General features: G+C 49.0%; 1 protein-coding gene across 3 annotated transcripts in view; it reads left to right on the forward strand.

The window, feature by feature from the left end:
* The window catches only part of EVL (Enah/Vasp-like), a 178,034-nt gene that overhangs the window by 130,707 nt on the left and 27,659 nt on the right, over positions 1 to 19,668 (forward strand). For all 3 annotated transcript variants that reach the window (XM_069489703.1, XM_069489684.1, XM_069489693.1), the window contains exon 3: positions 779 to 956. In XM_069489703.1, coding sequence (XP_069345804.1) covers positions 779 to 956 — 178 coding nt within the window. The remainder of the gene's footprint in view (positions 1 to 778; positions 957 to 19,668) is intronic.

Below are 19,668 nucleotides of genomic sequence, written 5' to 3' on the forward strand. Positions count from 1 at the left end.
CAGAAGTTTAGAGGTCAGACAGACCTGGTATTGAATCCCCTGACAGCTTGTAAGCACCTCAATATCTGGATCTCTCTCCATCTTCTCCGTATCTTTCCCTGATGGGCCTGGCATTGCTCCTGGCAGTCTGTTGATGCTTATTGATAGATTAATAATAAAGATATTGGTGATGCTGTGTATTTGTGTGGCACATTAACTTTTCCAAGTTATCTTTTAACTTTAACCTCTTCCAACTCATAGCCCGCTTATTAATCCATTCTAAGTACTGGAGATTATGCAGAGAGGTGTGGGAGGCATAAATATGAATTAGAAAGACTGTTGCCCTTGAGGAGCGTCATGTCTAGAAGATGACATGTAGGTAAGATATGTGTCACAGTGTGATCCTCGCAGGAGCCCCGTTAGGTCGGTTAAGCCAGGATTATTATCCCCGTTTTATAACTGGAGAAACAGCCCAGAGAAGTGCAGTGACTGCCTCGGGTGGCCCGGCTGAGAGGAGGGCTACTGCTAGGCCCCAGGGAACCTGACGCCCAGCTCAGCTCTTCTCATCTGGAGGTTGTGACCACACAGCATTGTTAAAGGAAATAACAGGTTTTTCAAACCCTCACTGCTCTGTAGCTTATGGGCTGAAAATTTGCCTGATCATGCTTTTCCCTTCTTCAAACCCCATCCCCATCCCCCTGTCCTGTAGGGAATATAATATCCTTGCTCCGTCACAGCTCCCTCCAGCTCACTTACATTTTATTTATTAACACGTATTTCTCTCTCTTTTTCCCTCCAGGTTGTGATCAATTATTCAATCGTGAAAGGGCTGAAGTACAATCAGGCAACACCAACCTTCCACCAGTGGCGAGATGCCCGCCAGGTCTATGGCTTAAACTTTGCAAGTAAGGAAGAAGCAACCACGTTCTCCAATGCAATGCTGTTTGCCCTGAACATCATGAATTCCCAAGAAGGAGGTAAGGAGGGCTTTTGTCTTGGCCTGATGCTAAGACCCTCTCTTGTTCTACCCCTGCCCACCTGCAGCTGTGGCTCTCTGGGTGTCCTAGCACCGCCACCACATTGAGCTGACGTTACGTGGGTGCTGCTGCCTCACTCTAGATGTAGAGAGAGATTGACAGTTTGAAGGAGGAAAAAATGGAAGTTTGTATCATTTTGCCATTTGTGAGATATAGATATGTATTGCTGTGTTCCTAAATCTATATATCCAGGTCTGTTTTATGTTTGCCATCCTATTTCCATATTCTAGAACACATGTTTGGCAGAGTGGGAGAGAACAAACAACAATTTATTCTTGAATTTAATTATTCATTCATATACTTAATGTTTCCTAAATACTTAGTGCAAGAAACTGGCCAGTCAGAATAGATAAGAAATATTTAATAAATAGGGTCTTTCAAGGCACTTAGTTTTTCAGGTAGACAGCTAACTATGATGTATTGCAATCGGTGCTCTAATAAAGGTATGTTCAAGGTATTTAGGGACCACAGAAAAGGAAATAAGTAACTCTGCCCATCTGGACCACTAAGGGAGGCTTCCATAGCAGTGGTGACATTTGAGCTGGGGCGTGGAAGAGCGAGGAGTTTACAGACAGAGGTGGGAGTGGGCATTCCAGGCAGAAGGAGCAGCGAGCAAAGACAGAGGGCATGTGCTGGGGTGGAGTGTAATGCCGTGTTTCTGAGGCCTAGGATACCGACAGTGGGTTTGGTACGAACCTGGAAGGGTGATGGGGCTTGCACAGTGAAGGGCCCTCAATACCTGGAAGACTTTGAGTGGGCTTGATATCTGGTGTAGACAGCGGGGGGACGGGGGCTAGCAAAAGTTTCTGAGCAGAGAAGTTAAAAGCAAAGAAGCAAAAATACACATGGCTTTCACTGGACATTTGCAGTGGCGGGAGGAGCCAGGCTTTCCTGGTTGTGGATGTCTTGATTGCGTCAGGAATGGGCCTGCAGTTGACCTTTAAACGAACTAGAATGTAAAATGTCTAGCAGGCTGCCGGGCACGTAGTAACCACTCAATATTAGTGTTACTACTGGATTTGCTAGAATCTGGTAGTACCTAGTAGCAATGCCCAGTGTGAGTATTATTACTGTGGCTGTTGCTGCTGCTCAGAACCTGGGGGGAGATGCTGCTTAACTGTCTGTTGGGCCTGATAATATTGGAGCTTTGGGGCCCAATTTAAACACTAGGAGAATTTTTTAAGTAAATAAGGAACACGTTTTGAGCATGCTCCCCACAGGCCGTACCCAGAGCAAGTACTTGTACAGTGCTTTCCCGTCACGCCAAGGCTCCCGGTTTGTGGGTTTTCTGCTTAGAGCTGTGTGTGTGGTGAGGAAGCTGCTCGGCCACAGCGGTGCTGAGTGACCAGCACAGGGCCTGAAGTGTCGCAGGTGCCCACAGGTGTTTATTGACCTGTCTTTTCCACCCAAGAGCCTTGATCTTTGTGGTGAAGGGAACCGAGGTTAATGTTTGCCATCTGAACTTACCCACCTGCCCCCAGGATGTGGGAGTTGATCTTTGTTTTGTCTGTACGTATAGGTATACTGAGGGGCAAAAAAAAAAAGGTTTTAGTCAGACACCTCTTTCAAAGCAAGCACTTAAATTAAATAAAAGCTACTAGTTATTTTATTAAATTTACCGTGGAATCACAAGGAAATGAGTTAATCTAGCCCTCATTTTCAAATAAGCAAGCCGTGACCCATTATGAGGAAATAATTAGCGTCAGATAGGGAGTCAGGTTCAGAATCTGACCTCCCACATCTGTGCGTTGGATGAATGCCTTGTAGGGGCGGGGTGGGAGCCACCAGCTGGTTTTGGATGTGTGGGCACACTGTGAGCGTGGCCTGATTTGAGACTTACCTTAGGAGTGGCAGTTGCTCACCCATGTGCGGCTGGCATTGGCCTCCTTTCCGTGTGGGAGCCCACTGACAACTGAGGGCTAAACGTGCCACGTGCAGAGGCAGCATTCAGCTCCGTGCGGTCCTACGTGTGTGCATTCCCAGTGCCCGCCGCCAGACCACGGTAGAACACAGTCACACCAGCAGGCCCCCTTCCTGCAGTCCCTCCTCTCAAGGACAGCTACAGTGTCCACTTCCATATGGCAGGGTCATTTTGACTGTTTTTGTACTTCACATAAATGGGATCCTACGGTGTGAACTTCTTGTGTCGGATTTCTTTCACTGGGTGTTATGCTTGAGGGATTGCTCCACGCACGGTGTGCATCAGAGTCGGTGATCTTTCGTTACAGTGTGCGCTTCCGTTGCGTGACCCTGTCGCAGCTGATCTGCCCATTCTGCTCTCCATGGGGGTGAAGCCAGTGAGACCTCACGCGGTGCACGGCAGCCTCTCTTCCACCCACTACCGCAGAGGCCTGTGAGGCTCTCTATTGCATCCCTCTGTGTTGGGGGAGATTCCATCCGACCCTCCCTTGGTAGGAGCAGTTTGCAGTAGTGAAAAAGCATCTGTTTGGGGGCAGCCAGATGGTACATTGACTTTTTGCTCTGCCACCTACGTGGCTTTAGAATTGTAAACCCTATTTCTTAGAGTTGTTATGAAGATTAAATTTGAAATGCTTATAAAGCACATAGTATATAGTGCCTGGTATATGATGAGAGCTCAAGTAATACTGGTTCTTTCCCTTTTGATCTTATTCAATTTGGTTATCGTCTCTACGCTTCAGTTTCCTTATCTGTAAAATGACATCTTAAGTTCCACTTTACAGAGTGGTGGGGAGGATTCAAGGGCCCAGGGTGGTGCCTGGCACCTTGGAAACACTCAGCCAAAGCTCCGTCCTCTCCTCGCAGGCTCGCCTTGTTGGATGGTAGGTATGTGGGGTCCATGAGGCCTGCTTGGGGCTGTTCCTCAAATGCCTTGGGATCATGGTCCTCTCTGAGACTCAGCATCTCCTCAGGTTGGGTCTTGCTCAGCGTCTCCCACCTCTTCCTCCCCGTGTGTGGGCAGACACCAGTGTGGACTCTTCCTGGTCTTCCCGGCCTTGTAGGTACAAGACACTTAGATACTAAACCTACGAGCAAATCGTATTTGCCCTGCACTTGGTATTGGACAGTGTCCTCCCATCAGTGTTCATAGATGATTCTTGCCACAGCCCTGGGAGATGAGTTCCCAGAAAACGTCCCTCTTCTCTAGGTTAGGAAGCCAAGCGTCAGAGAGGAAAGTGACTTCTCTTCCCTGTAATCCCACAGCCAGAGAATTAGCCAAAATTTGAACCCAGAACTTCACTCATTCATGCGGTTTATACCGTCTCTGTGCTGAAGATGGGCGGGGGCCACACTTCTATGTTCTTCTTTCTGTCCTTTCAGCTTCTCGAACATGAAACCCACTGTTGGATTGGGATTCTTAAAATTATTCTAGAGAAAGGATGGGTACAACAATATTTCTGCTGCCTGAATTCTACATGGCAGAGATACTCAGGCATTGAAAGATCTGTCTTTCTGACATTTTTACTTGGTACTCACAGAATCTTACAGCAATACTTTTAGATACTCACTCTGTACCTTCAGGCCCAACCTAGGGAACCTAAAGTCCATTTAGCAGGTAAAACAATAGATACATAAAATAATAATCATGGATCATGGTAGTTACAATTCCCTGGGTGGAGGAAAGGAGTACAGAGCTAGCTTAGAGTTCACTGGGGACCTGGACAGGGCTCTAGGTTCAGGAATTATCTCAGTGCATAGAGACAGTCAGTCGCCGGGTTATTGGGGTTTTTCCTACAGAGATTGACATCTGGAGATTGTTCGAGGGGACAGGGAGGGTCTGTCTGGTTTCTAATGCACGGCTCTCTTCTGGGTGAATGAGGAGCTGCTTGAGTGGGTTAACTCTGTGTAGCCCCTGTTGGTGGAAACAGTGCCACGGCCTAGCTGTGGTCGCGGCTGTCTGTGCTCATTGTTGGTCCATGCTATTTATAGAGCATGGCTCACAGACCAGCGGCCCAGCTTCTCTGGGTGCTGTGTGACGGGGCATGATGGCCAGGGGTGGTGCGCATGCTTCGGTGGGAACGCAGAGTGGGGCTTCTGTGGCCAAGTTGTATGATAAAGATAATGATCATAGTAATAATAATATCTAGGCTTTCTCATCAAAGCCTGGACTTTCTGTTTTTTGCCAGGCTACTTCTCCTATATGCCCCTTCCCTTCCCTGCTTAACGAAAGGCTCCCACCAACCAAGCAACCTAGTAGGGTAAGGGCCTAGCAGCTCCACAGGAAGACACTATCAGCCAAGAAAGTACTTGCTTATACTCTAAACCATTTATAATCTGGCTTTCATTTACAGTAGTCAGGCCAGCTGCTGTTACACACACTTATTCAGACGGCGGCCTAGGATTAAAAAAAGTGATGTGTCTACCAGAATCTTCCAGTGGAGTTGAGACTGAAATTTTAGGGCTTCTGGTTTGAAATTCGGTGCTTTTCCTATAACTCTGCACTGCCTTCATAGGTCAGAGAGGAAGACTGACAAGCTGTTTGCCTTGTACCCACAGTCCCAGGTGGTCTCACTTGTGGGATCTGGACGTGGGTAGGACAGTGAGCATGGCCCATGCCAGGATTCCAGCCCCTGACAGAAAATGACTGAGAAACAGGCCTTGGAGTCCATGGTCTGCCCCAGCCCTGGCTTGCTGATACTGACTACCGGAAGCCCCTTACTTAGACTTCCGGCGTCTGCATCTTCAGTGGGAGCACACTTTCCTTCTGGGGAAGCTGGCAGTCTCAGGCAGGGAGGAATGTTTACGGGCTGTACCCTACACCCCAGCCCGGCTCAAGTTTCTTCCCTTCTACAATTTATTCTCATATCAGATATCAGTTCATAGTTTAGGAGCCTATAAAGGCTACTGCTTCTCTATGCTTTTGTATGATTCCGCCACTGACTCACTGTGTGACCTTAAACAGATCATTTCTCTGTGGGCCTCAGTTTCCCCATCTTTGAAAGGGCAGATATGGCCTTGATCTAGATCACTACAAGACTTTCCAGCCCCAGTGGTTTATGGTTTTATGTACATTGTCTAGACAGGAGTGAATTCTAGTTCACCATGTGTAGACATTGTCACTGTGACCATTCGCTAGGAGCAGATAAAATCCTGTAAAGAAACCATAACAACGGAATGTCCTTTTTTACTTCCTGAAGGACCCTAGAACTTCCACGAGGCAGGATCCCTCTTCAGCCATAGTCACTGAGTGAACCAGTCCTTTTTCACGTAGGTAATTCATGTCTATTATTGAAAATAGAAAATACAGACAAGAAAAGGGAAAGTTCCCTGTAATTTTACAACACAGAGCTAGCTGCTCTTAACACTTCTGTATCTTTACAGACGTTTTTGTGTCCACATATGAATGAATAGCTATTCCCCCAAAATCATCTGTACATGCTGTCCTATAACCTGCTGTGGCATAATGGGAAATGTTTACATGGCCTCTGCCCTGGTTGCTGGCACAGAGCTTTCAAGCCCTATTAACTTCCTGAGTGAGAAAGGTGATAGAGCATCTTCTGTTATAACATTTGGTCTTAATCTCCTCTTCTTGACATAAGAGCTTCTAAGACCCTTGGAATCTGGGCAGTAATAAGAGTGTCTTTTTGTAAGTTGAAGAGATGACTAGTGTCTGGAAGTGCCTAGATAGCTTCAGAATGGAGCTGGTTTCCAGAGGAACCAACCTTGTGATTAGAGGTTGAAGCACTCTGCCCCACCCCTCGCCTCCAGGGAAGGGAGAAGAGTGGGAGATGGAGTTTATCACCAATGGCCAGAGATTTACTCAATCCTGCCTACCTACTGGAACCTCCTTAAAAAACCTAAGCAAGGGGGGGTCAGAGAGCTTCTGGGTTGATGAACACATCCACATGCAGGAAGGGTGGCATACCCCAACTCCATAAGGACAGAAGCCCCTGTGCTGGGGTCCCTTCTGGACCTCACCCTGTGTATCTCTTAATCTGGCTGTTCATCTGTATCCTTTATAATAAATACAATGTCTTCCTGAATTATGTGAGTCATCATAGCAAATTATCTAAGGAGCAGGTCATGGGAACCCCAATCTGTAGCCAAGTCAGACCGAAGTGTGGGTAACCGGTGGACCTACTACTTTCGATTAGTGTCTAAAGTGTGGGGGCAGTCTTGTGGGACTGAGCCCATGACCTGTGGGATCTGCACGAACTCTAGGTAGTGTCACAATTGAATTAAATTGTAGGACATCCAGTTAGTGTCCACAGAGAATTGGAGAATTGCTTTGTTTAGACATCCACACATTTGGTGTCAGAAGTGCTGTGACTAGAGGAACAGTTTCTCACTTAGCACTATGGTATGAACATCTTTCCATGTCAAGAGGATGGACCTTGCTGGTCTGAGTGCAGTGGTGTTTACAGCTAATTGATCACAACCAGTTCTGGATCCCTTTGTTCTTCTCCACTCCCACTGCTTCACTTGACTAGCCTAAAAAAAAAAAAAAAAGAGTATGGATCTTCCACCATTTTTGTGGCCAACGTTCTCCATCAAATACCACGTAAGCATCGTTCTGCTTTTAAACATACTGGTTGTCCCCATTTTTCATTATTACACTCATGTAATAGAGGGCATTCTTATATGTTTGTATGTATGCTTTGTATCCTTCTGTGTTCCTCTTTGCACACTTGTCCATTTATTTCCTTGGGCATATTTCTGTGTCAAACAATATATACACTTTTAAAGTTGTGGTGTATCTTGCCAAATGCCTTCCTGAAGGAGCACTCTAGTTTGTACTCTGTCCAGTATGCGTGACAATTGCCCACTGCCCCACCCTTCACTATCACCAGGCATTACTACTCTCATTAATCTTAGTAAACACAAGAGAAAGGAAACATTTTATTTTGCATTTTTCTTTACTAGTAAGGGTGAACATTTTTTATACATTAATTGGCGATTTCACTTTTTCCATTATTTTCAGCAGCAACTTTGACTAAGGGCAGCACAGCATGGAGAATGCAAACTCCTTGCACCTTTAGTCACATCTGCAAATTTCCCACTCCCTAAGTATATTCATCCTCTGATGACAAAGGGACCTTGTATTTCCTTTGGCAAATGGATGGAGGCAGTCTAGCATCATGGTATGTTCCAGGCTCATCATGGAGAATAAATAGACCTCCTTCACGGTAATGTCTACATTGTCTGCGTTTTAGGAGTTGTCATTGTTATTTGTGCTTGTCTGCATAGCCATAGAAGAAACTATTAGCTTCCATTCTCTTTCATTGCCTGAACCTATCCTTCCGCTGGAGGAACTTCTTATTTAGTGTCTAGAATCATGTTGGTGGGTCACAGAGTCATTCCTTGGCTGTTCCTCATCTGGCCTCTGAGGGAGACGCTGTCTGGTGCAGTGGAAGGGAAGGGAGGGCCAGGAGTCCCGCCAAAAGTGCCAGAGGAAGGCTTCGAGTTGTCTTTCTTTAGCGCAAGCCCCCACCTGCCCCTCTCTTCTCCTTAGAGGGAGTTCTGATCAGGGTGTTTCTCTGCTGCCACTGATCCTGGCACCTACCATCCTACTGTCCCTGGTTTTTAAAAATGGACAGAAACAAGAGACAGGATTCTGTAGCTCTGGGGCTTGAGGTTGTCGTTTTATGTTATCTCAGATATATTTTTTTAAAAAGGAAAAGGGTACTAAAAGGGACAGGAAAGGCACACAGGGAGCCTTCTGATGAGCTAGTGTTTTTCTTTCCTAAGCATATGCAGGCAATGTAGTAGGCACACAGCCAAGGACAAACCTAGAAAGGGCAGTCCTGTCGGAGTTGGATGCCAAGCTTTTCAAATACTGTTCCCTCCCTGGAATGTTTTCTTGCCACCTCTACTTACCAAAATCTCCCCTGCCCTCTAGACCCGTCTCAGCGCTCTTCCCAGAAAGCTTTCCCTCATCCCCCCAACCTCTCGCCTCCCTCCCTGATTTCCCATGACGCTTGGTTTCTGCTTCTCCTCATTCATTCCATCTTCACTTTGCCTGCTTGTGTTTCTCTCTCATTGGTTGCCACTTTCTCTCAGAAGACTTCTGTGGCCCCCTTGTCCCACCCCGCGTCAGGGTGAGGCACCTTCCCTGTGCTCCCTGTTGACAGTCACCACTTTGTAGTGTGAAGGCCTGGCTGCTGTGTGGTCTCCCACGAGGCTGTTGTGAGGTGGGGACACACCTGCCCTGCTCACCCGAGGACCCCAGCTCCCACCACAGTGCCTGATGCATCCGTGGCATCCATGAGAGCTGTTGAGTGTTGAGTAACTGTATTCTCCTGAGAGCACGAGTCACGTGTTAGCCACCTCTGTGCACTTCAAAGCCTCGAGTCCAGTGCCTGTGCACTATAGATGTATGCGTGTTCATGTGTGTATGTGTGTGCTCGTGGGTATATGTGCATGTATGTGTGAGCATGTGTGTACATATGTACTTATCCTGATCTCTCTGTGCCTGTCTCCTGACTTGTACTGTGCTTCATAGGTGGTTCTGAGAACTAACTGTGATGGTCCTTTTTTAAAGTGCTCAGGACAGTTCCTGATGCACAATATTTGATAAATATACACTATTTTTAAAAACCCAGTGTGATCTTTGCAGGTGGCACTGGGCTGGGGATGAGTGAAGAGTTACCTGCCTCTGCGTTGAGTGCCCCCAGAGGACTTTACTCTCGAGTCTCCTATTTGTTATGGTGATTGGCGTTTAAATCTCCCTCCTCTAAGGAACACTCAGCCATTCCTCTCCAGTGTCGATCAGATCCAGGGCTTTGGCTGCCCCTTTCCTCATATTTGATTAATTGGCTATTGATACGCGTAATGCCATCTCAAAGCATGAGCTATTTCACGGGCTGCGTCTCCTAATTGGTGAAATTGGCCAGTTGGCTTATTTGTAAAAATTCTAAGGAATGGGGCGCTCTCCATGCTAGGGTAAGGGTCTCAGGGCAGAGATGTCCCCTTGCACCCAGCAGGTTCTCAAAGCCCCTGTAGAATTTCGTCTTTACCTTGTTTTTTCTTTTTTATAGACATCTTTTTCTAAGCTTTGCGAAGTTCTCATTATGGTGAGGATGAGGTAGTTATGCAGTAAAAAATAGTAGTAATAGTAACACAGTATTAAAAATATTTCTTTGAAGCTGCCAGAAGTCTGGGCGCTTGTTTGAGAGTGCATTTCCTTGAGTGAGTCACTGCAGGAGCACGTAAAGAAGCAAGGCAGCTCCACGGTGAAATCAGATGGTGGGTAAATAATTCCCTTGCTGGGCTACAGTCACCAATGAACTTAAAGATAAGAAAGATCTTAGACATATTTAATCCAGTTCTTCCTCCTCTGACCTATTTTTTAACCTTTGGAGCCGCCACTCTAGTTGAAGGGAAGAAGGAAGGGGAGCTGGCCTCACAGAGGGCTTTGCAGAGCTGCTGGGCCCCGAGCTCAGACCTCGCGCCAGTGGTGCCCACACCCAGGCCCACAACCGTGCTGCTACACCCACCGCTTCCTGTTGGGCAGGTGCGGCTGGCACCCCAGGGCCCTGCGCATTCGCTCCATCATGGTACTTAGGGGGTTTATTCAGAGCACCTCTTTGGTGTCAGAAGCCCTGCTAGCCTGCTAGTCCTTGGGTAGCAAGACCTGTGCTGTCTCAGTCATGCCTGCCTCTCCAGAGCCAGTGCGGGGGGACACACAGCGGGCGCGCAGGAAATGCGTGATAAACTGCGTCAGCTTTTTCACCTTCTAGTGTCAGCAGTCCTCCAAGAACAGGAAGCCCAGGTTCTGTTCTAGACTGAGCGTCGGGATGTCTGGCTCGAGGTCCAGCTCCACCCCACTCACTGACGCTGGCCTCAATCAGGTCCAGTGACTTTTGTGGGCCTCGGTGTCCTCATCTGGAACGTGGAGTACTGATTGTCCTCCACAGTCTTTTACCAGGCTAGAGGCCCTTTCTCCAGGGTGCCAGGTGAGCTGCCACCTGCTCGGGCATTTAGGAGGCTGTGGTGTTGAGGAAAGCCAGAGACCTGGCTGTGCCGCTTGTTTGCATGTGACTTGGGCAGGTCACTTCCCTTTCCTGGACCTTGGCTTCTTCATCTGTAGAAGGGGGACAGTTACCCACGGCTTGTCTGTCTCACAGCATGAGAGTCCAAAGAGACGATGGGGATAGGAGATTTCTGAGCCTTGCAGACAGGCATGGCTGTGCTGTAACAATAGTGGTTGTAGTAACCGCGGCAGTTTGGCAAAGTCCCATTTGGATAAGGACGATGCCTCCCCTGCCACTTGTCTGAAGTTCTGTGGAAAGTTTGACCCTCCGTGAGTTCCCGTGAGTTAGTGGAGAGAACCTGGCCTCAAGTCGGGAGTCTGGGCTCCTGCCCTGACGCAGCTGCTGCTTTACGTGGGGCCTCAGGTGTGTGTCGTCTTCTCCGCAAGCAATGATTTTTCAGACTCTGAAATGGCAGAGTTGGGCTAGATAATGAGCTCTCAACAGGGACAAAGTGGAAAACACTGGTGATTTTTAGGGGACAGAGGGACTAGGTATGTAGGGCAAGTCCTTCACAAGGAAGTATTATTTCGCATGTCCCACTCAATACTTAAATTTTTAATTACCTGAGCCAGAACTTGGTCTGTTTTAAGAAAAATCACTGTTTTCTGTTTTTAACCAGTTATATGCTAAATTTTCTAGGAATGAAACTACCACATACGTCGAAAGAAAATTATACTTAATTTTTTGTGTGACCTTATGAAGAGTTGTTTTCTGTGCTGGAAAGTCACATTTCCAGCATTGTCACTCGCTGTATTTTAGCCGTCCAGATAACTCCCCTTGATCAAACCCACTGGGGACAGCAGCACTCCCAGCCGGCCTGTGGGTAGGTGCTGCGTCTGGCTGCTCGGTCTCCTCGTGTAGTTGCGTCTGACCTTTTGCTCACCGCAGTGCACGTGCTTCTCGCTTCACCTCTCCTTACAATACACGTAAGGCATTATACCGACTTTTTTCTAATTTATGTAGGTAGGTTACAGAATCTATGCACCTCATTCAGGATAGTACAAGGAGCATTACAAAATGCTTGTTATAAAAAGGGTGCCATTGGGTCTGAGAGGATTGAGAATACTAGACTAGAAGTTCTGCAAAAATCAGACGCGTTCCTTCTTGCATCATATCTGTTGTCTTGCTTGATCATCCCTTAACAGTGCCGTGTAGATAGCATAATGTCTGCCCTGTCTTTCAGCTGGGAAAGCGAAGCCTCAGGGGGAGGAAGTGAGTACTGGGCCCAAACCACTTACTGACCTGACCCAGTCAGGAAGAGAAACTGGGATGAGAACACTGTTCCTCTTCTCACCCAGAGTCAATGAATGAGGCATAGTAGAAGAAACACGGTGTGGCAGAGCCACACTACCTTGCGTCCAGATTTCTGCCTTACTACTGACAAGCAGTTAAGGCCTTAGCAAGTCACCTCCTCTGTAAGTAGATGTAACAGTACCATGGGCCACTGGTAGATTGCGTGCCATGATACCTACATAGACACCTGGTGCCTGGCAGGTATCCTTCAGGGCTACTCCCCGACCCTGCCCCACTTTTTGTCCCCAGATCCAGTAGTCTTTCATTAACCACTTTAGGTTCTCTCAGTACTTACCACAATCATTTTATAATTGTTTCCCATTATTCCAAGAGAGCAGGGCCCTGGTGGCACTTGAAGCAAGGCCCAAACTCATGGAAATCGGCCACCTGATAGGAGTGAATTTTCAAGAAAATCTTCCCCTCAAAGCATCTGCTGGTGTAGAAGACAGAGAGTCCAGGCCCAAGTGGGGCCCATGAGTGGGAACCAGGGAAGGGGCCTTAGGTGTCATGAGACTGAGTTTACATTTTGCAAATGACAAAACTGACCTGATGAAGGGAAAGACTTGCACAGGGTCACAGGACAAGTCAGGGGCAGAGCTTGGCCACACCCAAGGTTTCTCCCACCAGCCCAGGCGACCTAGGTTTGAAATGAGCTTTCCTTCCTGAGAGAGCATTTTCTCCAGGCCTAGCACGGGCTGGGGCTTTAGGACAGAGCTGAGACAGCGGGTTTTTGACCAGTTCTCCCCAGTGAAATTGCCCCTGGGCTGGGCGGGGGTGGAACAGCTTGTTTATACCTTTGGGGTTGAATGCAGTGGATTTCAAGCTAATGACTTTGAGGTGTTCCCAGGATCCACCAAGGTACACCAGCGCCCTCACCTTGATGTAGCCAAAGCAGTTCTACTTTATCAATTTGATATAGTGGGACTCTGGAGAAAAGGAAAAGAAGAAAATCTTGGTAGCTTAACGGAAATCCATATTGCGTGAATTAAAACACAGGACAAAGTGCTTGTTATCATTGGCCTCTTGACATAGTGGTATATCCTTTTCTTACTTGGTTTGCTTGTAATAGCATCATTGGTATATTTCAAGAAATGACACTCCTGGTACCAGATGATAAATGTTTTCCGAATTATTCCAACCTCCTTAGTCGACACCCAGTGGCCCAGTGGCTGCACCAGCAGCAGTCGTGGGAAGGAGCCCAGATGAGGGACAGACAGGCTTCCCATGAAGTACTTGGCCCCCTTCCATTTCCTCACCAAAGGCGTGGGACGTTGTTAAACCTCATAGCTTCTTGGAGTTGGGGCTGAATTTTGAAATTACCTACCTTTTCCCCTGAAGAGAAAGAAATACTGGACTGTCTTCATCTCCCTAGCTGTGGAGGCCATTTAGCACTTTCTACTCTCTGAGATGCCTTCTGGGCTTGGTGTGAACCAGAAAGCAGGCCTAGGCCAGCCCTGCCCCGGCCTCCTGCGTCCCCCCGACTGCCCTCTGGTGGCCACGTTGGGGAGCTGGCTTGTTGGTCTCCTGACCCAGCTCCGATGCCACTCCCTGACCATTGGGTCGAGCAGGGCCTCGTGGCCGGCACATGCCAACAGCTATCCAGGTCACACCATCACACTTTCACTCAGGCTGTGCTGGGCCTGGAATGCCCCTTGCTCTTCCCCTCTCACTGTCCCCACACTTTCACAATCTTGCTCGTCCTTCAGAATGCTGTTCCCCAGACGCAGCCTTGTCCAGCCCTCAAGGCGTGATCATTCAGTCACTTCCCTGGACTCCCAGGGTGCATCATTTTTGCCTCTGTCATAACAGCACCACCTGGCATGTCGTACTGTTCCCAGGGTAGGCCTCCAGTCAGGCCGGAAATTGAGAAGTGTCCTCCTTATCCCTGGACCCTCAAAAGCCAGCACCCTATCCGATGTTTGGGCTCTGGACACATCCATACCAGGCTGCGGGAGCAAACCAAGATCCAGACGCGTGCCGTGCCCAGAGCCCCAGCTCAGCATCCAGTTGTGCTGGGCTGTGTCTAGCAATGAAGGGCATATGTTGGTCTGAGCCCAAGACACCTCTGACTACTATTGTTACCACCTCAATCACATACACTCACTGTCTCTCACCTGAAGTGTTGTGATGGGGTCTTAACTTGTCAGCCTTCTCCCTTCTTCAGTGTGTCCTCATGGGGTGCTTCTGAAGTGGCCCGGGCCTGCAAGCCACCCATGGCCTGGGTCCCGTGCTCGCTTACCGTCTCTGCATACTTGGCAGCACGCCACACCCTGCCGTGCTCTCACCTGCTGAACATGCTTTGCTTTCCTGTGTTTGGGAAGCCTCCCAGGTGCCCCAGGAGACCTCAGGTGCCCCTCCCCCACTCTGAACACACTGCTGCTGTGCCGTGTTTGGACTCTGGGTTTGCTTGTCTAGACTGTGAGCTCCTCGAGGGCAGGTGCCTTGCTGTTCATGTCTGTATCCCAGGTGCCCTGGAGAGACACTGGTACACCAGAGGTGTTTGGTGAGTAAGGGAGCTCTCCAGCTCACTCCCAGGTCATTTCCTGCCGTCGCACCGTCCTCTGAAGACCAAGACGAAGTTCCTGAGCCAGCACTGCTCGCCTGCGAAACTGGGCTCAAGGTGAGGGGTGCTATCTGTGATTGAGGGACATGGGCAATGGAATTGTCTCACACAGAAATCGCACCCGTCACCTTGGCCTGCTTAGCACCACCCCAAACAAGGAGCACGCCTTCTCCAGCCAACTGCCCTGACGAACGCCCTTCAGCTATTTGTGACCCTGAGGTGTGTGTGCTACGGAAGGAGCTTCTGATGTGGACTAAGGTCTGGGTTCAGGCACACCAGCTGTGCCAAGAGTGTGCCCCTGGGCAAGTCGCTTGACCTTTCTGAGACTCAGTTCTCCGTCAGAAAAATGGGTTAATCATACCTACCTCACAGGGTTGTTGTGAGGATAACATGAGATGATGCTTGTAAAAGTTCTTTGTCACCTGTAAATTACTGTAACAATTTTAAAGTTACTCTTTTTTAAAAATGTATTTGCAGAGGTAACTAACAATACCAACTCCTCTAGTAGTGCCAACAGCCCGCGCTTTGGGAGACAGGGAGGCCAGGCCGCTTGGGTCAGGGAAGCAGGGCTTGACCCAGGCCCTGCAGGACGGGCAGCAGATGGGGAGGGTCTGACCATAAGGAGGATGGGGGCACGAGCAGCTCGTGGTGGTGTGTGAGTTCAAATCAAGGTCTAAGGAGAGGCCCTGCGGAGGGAGGGTCTCCCTCTGCACATTGGCAGTACTGTGTGTCCGTTGTGGGGCCCCCCAGTTTCTGAACATCCCACCAGCATCCTGCGGCTGCCACATCTTCATTTAAAGAGCTGCTGGCTTATTGCAGTTTATATCCCAGGGAAGAAAGGCCACCTCCCCCCACCTGTCCCAGGTCTTCCTAACATTAATGGCAAGATTCCTTTGGGGCTTTTAATCGTCCATAAATACAGCCTGGACACACACCCAGTCAGGGCTTGAGACATTTCATGGTACATTCCAGACTGTTGCCTCACCAGTGCCTGCCAAACACATGTCCTGGTGGGGCTCAGGGAGCAGCCAGCTGAGATGTGCCCCCTCTCCTCTAGTCAGCACAGGGATTGACAGACGTGGCATAGACTCTAGAGGCAGGGGACAGAGTGCCATGCCCTGGCTCCAGGCATCTGCTCCACGCCCTGTCCCCTGGAGTAGCTATGAAACCCTGAGCAGCCATTTCACCATTCGGAGCCTCAGTTTCCTCATCTCTGACATGGATGTAATCACCACCTCACACAGTTGTCATGAGGCTCGAATGATAAATTAGATGGAAATGCGATTTGTAAGCTGTAAAGCACCGCAAGGATACAAGCTGTTCCTGGAACACCCAATCCCTAGGCACTGTCCTGGGATCACCCCATAGTAATGGCCAGGGTCGCCCTGTTACTGGTAGGTTAAGTTGTATCCTCCTTGCGGAAAGGAGGGGGCCCCCACCTTCCTACATGTCGTGTGCCTGGACCTTGGTTCACTGGGTCTTCACAGCATCCTCCTGAAATTGTCAGGGAGTCATTAGGAAGTATTTTCTCCATTTTAAGAGTGAGGAAATGGGCCAGATATGGGGGCTTACACCTGTAATCCTAGCAATTTGAGAGGCAAGGAGTTGGAGACCAGCCTGGGCAACATAGCAAGACCCCGTCTCTACGAAAAAAAATTTTAATTAGCTGGGCATGATGGTGCATGCCTGTAGTGCTAGCAATCAGGAGGCTGAGGTGGGAGGTTGGCTTGAGCCCAGGAGTTCAATGTTGCAGTGAGCTGTGATCAGGCCACTGCACTTCAACCTGGGAAAGAGAACAAGACCCTGTCTCAAAAAACTAAAAAGAAAGAAATGAAGAAATAAAGACTCACAGCAGTTAAGAAACTTGCCCTAGGCCACACTAGTGAGTGACAGAGCCCAGGCTTACAACCCAGGTCTCCTGATTGCAAGTCCAGGGCTCTGCCCATTGGACAAGACTGCCTCTCAAAAGAGACCCTGCTCAGCCAGGAGCCTCTTAGCTTTCTAAATCATAACGTGACTTGGTCAGGGGCTGATTGTTACAGACATTTCACGTGGCCCATCTTTATAGCCAAATACCCACATCTTCTAAAGTGAGTAAAGAATGCATTAACATCCATTTTCCTTTTTCTCACAAGTAACCTGCTGCCAACTTTATCTCATATAGGATAAAAGCCAGCTCAAATATTTTAGTAGATCAACATCCCCAAGCACTCAGAAAGCCAAGTGCTAAACTTGGGGTACAACTTAGAATTCCGAGAGTGGACAGGGTGTGAGCATTTGAGGCCCTGCCCCACCTGCTTGTCTGCCGCCTGCCTTCGTTCGTCTGTGTATCCATGCAGTGAACAGTGGGTTTCTACATGGGCCACCTGCTTACCTTGCCTCCTCCTACACTCATCCCACTGTGGTCTGTGCTCCACGTAGCAAGCAGGCTGATCTTTTCAATTCTAAGTCAAGTCAGGTCAGCTCTTGCTCAAAACCGTCTAGGATTTGTAGTCTGACTCAGAATAAAGTCCGAATCCTTACCAAGGCCTGCGTGGCGCTCCATGGCTGCCTTTCTGAGTTCACGGCCTCCCGCTCTACCTCACCCACTTCCTTCCAACTACACTGGCCTCCTCCTGACTCAGGGCCTTTGCACCTAATATCTCCTCTGCCCAGAATGTTCCCTCCATTTAACCTCGTGGCTCCTTCCCTCACTTCACTTGGGCCTCTGCCTAACTGTTTACCTGGTCAGAGAGCTAGCCTGTCTTAAGTAGGACCCCCCCCCACACATCACTTTAATTCTCTTACTCTGTGTTTTCTTCCTACATGTTATATCTTTATTTGTTGCCTATCTCTCTTCTCTAGACTATAAGGTCCAGGGGAGCAGTTTGTATCCACAGCTGTATCCCCTGTGCCTAGCACAGTGATACTTGTTTGACGAATGAATGAATAGCACATCTGTGAATTACTGAGCTGCTTTTCTGGGCTGTGCACCAGCACACGAAGATGAATAAGATATGGTTGCTGTGCTCATGGAGCTCACAGCCAGCTAGAAAGAGACACTTGTCAATGCACTGTCATATGCTCTGATGTAAGGAGCCCAGAGAGCAGGCCTGGAATGCAGGCTGAGCTGAGGGAGAGGACTACTGGGAGAGCCAAGGGAGTGGAGACAGGGTCTTTTTTGGAGACAGGGTCTGACTTTGTTGCTCAGGCGTGAGGACAGTGGTGTGATCACAGCTCACTGCAGCCTCAAACTCCTGGGCTCAAGTGATCCTCCTGCCTCAGCCTCCCAAGTTGCTGGGACCACAGGCATGTGCCACCTCACCTGACTAATTTTTCTATTTTTGTAGAGACAGGGACTTGCTGTTACTCAGGCTGGTCTTGAACTCTTGACCTCAAGCAACCCCCCTCCCTCAGCCTCCCAAAGTGCTAGGAATATAGGCATGAACCACTGTGCCTAGCCCTGACCTAGGTCTTAAAGGATGGGTAGAAGTTTGCCAGTTAGAGAGGAGAGAAATGTGGTCCAAAGAGAGGCAACACAGTAGGCGCAGCGCGTGTGAGCTTGCTACTACTCGAGACAACACCATCCTGGGCACATGGGTGGGGATAGAGGGTGTGGTTGGAGGAAGAGGCAGGACTAGGCCTGGAAGGCAGCTTTGAGTATAATATCCCAGGGCAAAGAGTAAGTGACAGAGCCAAGACTCAAATTCAGCTCTGAGTGGCTTCCAGTCTGTGTACTCAGAACAGTACCTGGCAGATAGTGAGCACTCAATAATGGTGGGTGCTGCTGTCATCTTCATCATCATCATCATCATCATCATCATCATCATGATGCATACCCTCTGGCCCCTAAGTCCCAAAGAGGGAAAGCAAGTAGCTAGCTCACGGTAACAGGCCCACTGGAGTGAATCTGTTAATCGTGCGGGGAAGGATTTGAACAGCAGGACCCTGTGAGCCCCGAGTCAGGGAGGAGCTAGAGGAGGCAATGAGGCGCCAAGCTTCCGATGTCCCTGCAAGGCAGAGAGTTGGGGTGGGGAGGATCCCTTTGAACTCCAATGTTGTACTTTTAAAATCCATGCATATTTTTTATACTTGCATTCTACTCTGGAAGAAAGAGGGAACAGTGCACAGTCACAAGGAAAGACACCAAGGGAGTCAGGACGTTGGGGGACAGAAGGAGCTTGGTGTGGCTGGTGGCCTCATCCAAGCAGGACACTAACAGGGAAAGAGGAGGTCTGGAGGAGGCAGCAGGGGCTAGGCCGGGCAGGTTAGAGCTTAAGAGGCCTGGAATCCAAAGTCAGGAACTGCCGTGTGAACCACAGTAACCACCGTAAGTTTTCTGGCCAAGGAACAGCATGAAAGAGCTACCCTTTCTGATGTTTAATCTGTCAGCACAGCTCAAAGGGACAGGCCTGAGGCAGAGAAACCCACCGGGGGCTGTTGGAAAGCCCCTCCACCCACCCGCCCAGTGAGAGAACATGAGGTTCAGATCTAGAAAGGCCAGAGAGGATGCACCCAAGAGACAGTTTGCAGGAGAGTGTTTCATGGGGACCAGGAGAGGGCCAAGAGCAGGAGAAATCAAAGTCGGAGTGGGGAAGTGGGCACTGCTTTTGGGAGAGGGTGCTAACTTTCCCATACCAAAGTTTGGGGTGATGCCAAGTTTGAGCATGTCCCACAGGCACTCTCGGGCCCTGCGCCGGGTGCTGGGTACAGAGAAGGGTGAGAGGCAGCACCTGCTCTCCAGGAGCTCGCAGGCCAGTGGACTGAACAGAAACTCACAGTATGGGCGAGAACCCTGCAGAACCCTCCGTGGAGAAGTAAGAGAGAAGAGGAGGAAGCCACCCACACTGCCATCTGAGGAGTG

Source organism: Eulemur rufifrons, chromosome 2 (genome assembly GCF_041146395.1).
Source record: "Eulemur rufifrons isolate Redbay chromosome 2, OSU_ERuf_1, whole genome shotgun sequence".
Classification (NCBI taxonomy): Eukaryota; Metazoa; Chordata; class Mammalia; order Primates; family Lemuridae; genus Eulemur; species Eulemur rufifrons.